We start from the raw sequence: 3,813 nt of genomic DNA on the forward strand, positions 1-3,813 counted from the left end.
AAAGTAAGGCCATATCGTCAGCAAAAAGTATTAGTTTAACATTTGGCACCTTATCCAAAATAAAATTAATGTCAGCAATTGCGAAGATAAATAGAAAGGGCGAAATACTGCCACCCTGGCGCACACCATTTGACTGAACAATTGACTCAGACTTAGAAACTCCATCTTGGACAACCAGATAATTTGAGTCTAACATTTCACCCAGAAGGCTAAGCTCACTGAGAGAAAATTGACAGGTCCTCACTAACTTATCAAAGACGAAGCCTCTGTCGATAGAGTCGAAGGCTTTCTTGATGTCCAGAAAAAGGGTGTACAATGGCTTATTATTCGTATAAACTACAGAATTTATTTCGTCCATGAGGATCTGTACGGCATGCAAAGTAGACCTCCCTCTCACAAAGCCAAACTGATTCGACGGGATGGACCCAATGAGCCGAGAATAAAGCCGATTGTTCAAAATACGGTCCAGTAAATTGTACAACGAGCAGCAGACACTTATACCCCTATAGCTATTCACATCAGAAACGCTACCCTTCCCCTTGTACAGCAATTTTAAATTGGACGTTTTCCAAGCATTAGGAAACGAGCCCAATTCAAAACAATTATTGAGGAAAGCAGTCATCTCGTCAGGAATAGCCAGCCACAAGTGCCTAACCGCCGCATTGCGCAACTCATCCGGACCGGGGGCTTTTTTGTTCTTCATAGCTCTGAGCGCCAACTCGACTTCAGCCTGCATGAATGGAATATGTGCAACTTCGCTTTCGTAATGCATCAGTCTGGATTTTAAGTTTAAGCTGTCATTCTGCCCAAGTCCTCCCACGTTGAAAAGCCCGCCCAAGAACTGCGTCCAATTGTCCATGCTAATGTCATTGGACACCGAACTCTGGCAGCTGCCCCTCAACCTGAGAATCCTGTAGCAGCGGCTTTCCGCCTCGTTAATAATTTTTTCATCGAGGTGCTCTTGATAGCTGGTCTTTTTTATTTTGCAAAGCTTACGATAGGCGGCTTTCTCAGCTGACAGAGAATTTAGCGTACTAATTTGTTTTTCTAAGGGCAGGGAGCAGAATTGGCTAGAGTCGGCCAACTTTCTCAGGGTTAGGAGCGTCTGTTTGAGAGTGAAGCACTCTGTATCATGCCACGGCTGGCCTCTCTTTTTAAAAACAGTCTCACGAGTTTCTGTAGCATCCTCAACAAGTCTCAGTAAACTGCAATAAAATTCATTGACATCCTGATTATACAAAAGCTCATGCAGGAAGGGTCTGGCTTCTTTAACACTTGAAGCTAACTGTTCTGGATTCAAATTGCGTTTGATTCGATTTACTTCTGTGAGACTGTTGTTTGCAATATGTGGCACTTCCATCTGCACGCACACCAGACTGTGCTTTCTTAGAAAACTATCTATAACTCTAAATGATTTATTTTTGATTTTACATCCACAAAGTATAAGATCCACGACGCTAGAGCCATTTTTTGCGGTATAAGTGCTTTGCAAAGGGAGAGAGTTCATTAATTGAAGATTATTCAACGAAATAAAATCTAAGATTATTTCTCCCTTTCCTTTCTTCTTGTCTAAGCGGCAGTTGTAGTCCCCTGCGAAGATTACACTCTCAAGATTTAAAATGTGCAAAAGGGACTCATTAAGCTCGTCCCAGACTTCGTCTGGGGACATGAGTGGATTGAAATAGGATGCTACAATGCTCAAATCAGGAAAATTTAAGATAAGAGAATTATCTAAGATTATGTAGCTATTAAGGTTACCCAGACTCGGCCGGAAAAATACGGACACGCCGCGCATAGGTCTCCCAGAGCGCTGTTTCGAACCAAATAGGTTTTTACAATAGAAATTCGGGATTGCAAATTCTTTTAACAGAAAGGTCTCAGTCAAGATTATAATATCAAATTTTCGAAGAAAATTTACGTCGAGAAGGGGGAACACATTTTTAAGTCCCTCGATGTTCCAAAGAAGCAGAGAAAGGTTTACACTTAGCTGGTTCTCGTGCTGCCCTTGGTGTCCCTGTTTTTTCCCGTCAGCGGCGCCTTGCCGGCAGCAGGCATCTCAGCTGGCTGGGTGGCTTTCCTTTTTGGTCTGAGCACTCTTTTCAGCTGGGCTGGACTGTTGCTGATTCTGGGTGCGGCACTCTTCATGCTATTGGAAGTTCCCAAAGCGTCATCTTTTATCCGAAAGAGAGCCCCTTCGGCAACAAGTGCCTCAGGGGCAGGAAAGTTATTAACATCACCTGAGGGGTAGGTTGTTGGGGTGGGGCCGGACGCACAGGAAGATAGAGCCCCTGTCACAACACAGGCCTTCGGATGGCGTCCGGCGGAACCACCCGTTGAGGTCGTGACAGTAATTTTAGCAGCTTTTAAATCAGGGTTGGCACTGCTACGCCAGGGGGCGGAGGGGGAGGGCTGCTCCACGTCAGACTCTGGGCCCGAACCGTCCTCAAAGAACAACTGGCATCTCCTCTTACAGTCATTGTAGAGGCGCTCGCTGGCCGGGACTCTGCAGCTGCGGCCACGTGTCGAGATGGGTCTGTCGGGCGTAAGAGTCTTATCAGCGCAGGCAGGTGAATCACCAGCCAACGAAACATTGGCAGGTGAAAAGCTAAGAACAGGCTCACCTGAGTTACTGGCCGCCAGGGTGGGACTGGACACAGAGGGGGAGGTGGTGGCCCCCGATGTCGCAGTGATGCCCTCCCCGTGTCCAGCTGATCCACCCTCCACAGCGGCTTCAGGAGCTCGAGCGGTCTTACGGGCGCCGCTAGGCCAACTTCGCTTCGGGGCCACCGTTCTCTGCTTACGCTGCTGTCTCTCTGCGGGCTGCGTGAACACGAGGACATCAATGTCCTTTCCAGCAAAGGCCTCCTCAAGCACGCCGCGCACCCAAGGCCAGGGGAGACGGTCAAGACCAGCGCCTATACGGGGGATCGAGAGTGTCGACACCTTCGCCTTGGCACACCGCCGCGCCAGCTCGAAGACAGCTGCACGGAAGTCGTCTGGCAGGGGTCTGCAGTGGGCAGAACGAGGTTTCGTTACCAGGTGGAAGATGAGCCGGTCCTCTTTGTCGCATACAACCTGAGCGACCTCGCCCGGGCGCAGGCCAAGGGACTGCAAGTACCCTTGGAAGCCAAATCTCCTCTTGAAGGTAACTGCCAGCCCAGCCCCCATCAGGAAGTCGGCTCCGACGCAGTGTGCCATGGCTGACTGCGGGGGGGCGTCGGTGAAAAGGTCGCCAGCGATTGTGAAGATTTGAGCCGGAGCTAACGTCATCCTCGAATCTGGTGCAGTTTTGTCAGGTTGGCAGCGGGACGAATAAGTTTTGTTTTCATCAGCCAGCATGTCTCTTCTGGGGCTCTGTCTGGTCACCGCAGTCGTCATCTGGCCACTAACAGAATTTTTAATAAATTGCATGTCGTTGAGAACCTTGTCCATCTTAAGATGCAGTCGCTCGAGCTCTCGATCACGCCTCTGGCAGCAGCACGCTGGCCCGGCCTCCGGGCATAGGCGGCTCGCACTTGAGTAAACACCGGCCCACATTTAGCCTAAGGGGGGTTTAAACCACTCAAAGGTCACTAGGAACACGGAAGCCGCAAGGGCAGGTATCGCAGCCGGTGTTGTCAGCCAGAAAAAAGCAGAAAAAAACCAAAAATCCAGGAGAGTGATTATGGCTTTGTTTTGTTCAGCAGGCAGGTTAACCAACTCCCAATGTAAAGATATGTAAAGATATGTAAAGATATAAAAATCAAATATTCGAGGAAACGACATGTTTAAAAATAAAAATATAAATTTTAACAAATAATCTAAAATTTATAT

At 48.2% G+C, this 3,813-nt stretch overlaps 1 protein-coding gene across 1 annotated transcript; it reads right to left on the reverse strand.

Annotated features, from left to right (window-relative positions):
• Window positions 1-1,401: 1,401 nt before the first annotated feature.
• LOC135936441 (uncharacterized) lies at window positions 1,402-3,523 on the reverse strand. The gene is made up of 2 exons (XM_065479249.1): window positions 2,622-3,523; window positions 1,402-2,533 (listed from the first exon to the last, which is right to left on the reverse strand). Exons 1-2 carry the CDS (start codon window positions 3,430-3,432, stop codon window positions 2,364-2,366), a joined length of 981 nt encoding a protein of 326 aa, XP_065335321.1. The 5' UTR covers window positions 3,433-3,523; the 3' UTR covers window positions 1,402-2,363.
• Window positions 3,524-3,813: the final 290 nt, after the last annotated feature.

The sequence above is a fragment of the Cloeon dipterum genome, chromosome 2, assembly GCF_949628265.1.
Source record: "Cloeon dipterum chromosome 2, ieCloDipt1.1, whole genome shotgun sequence".
NCBI lineage: Eukaryota > Metazoa > Arthropoda > Insecta > Ephemeroptera > Baetidae > Cloeon > Cloeon dipterum.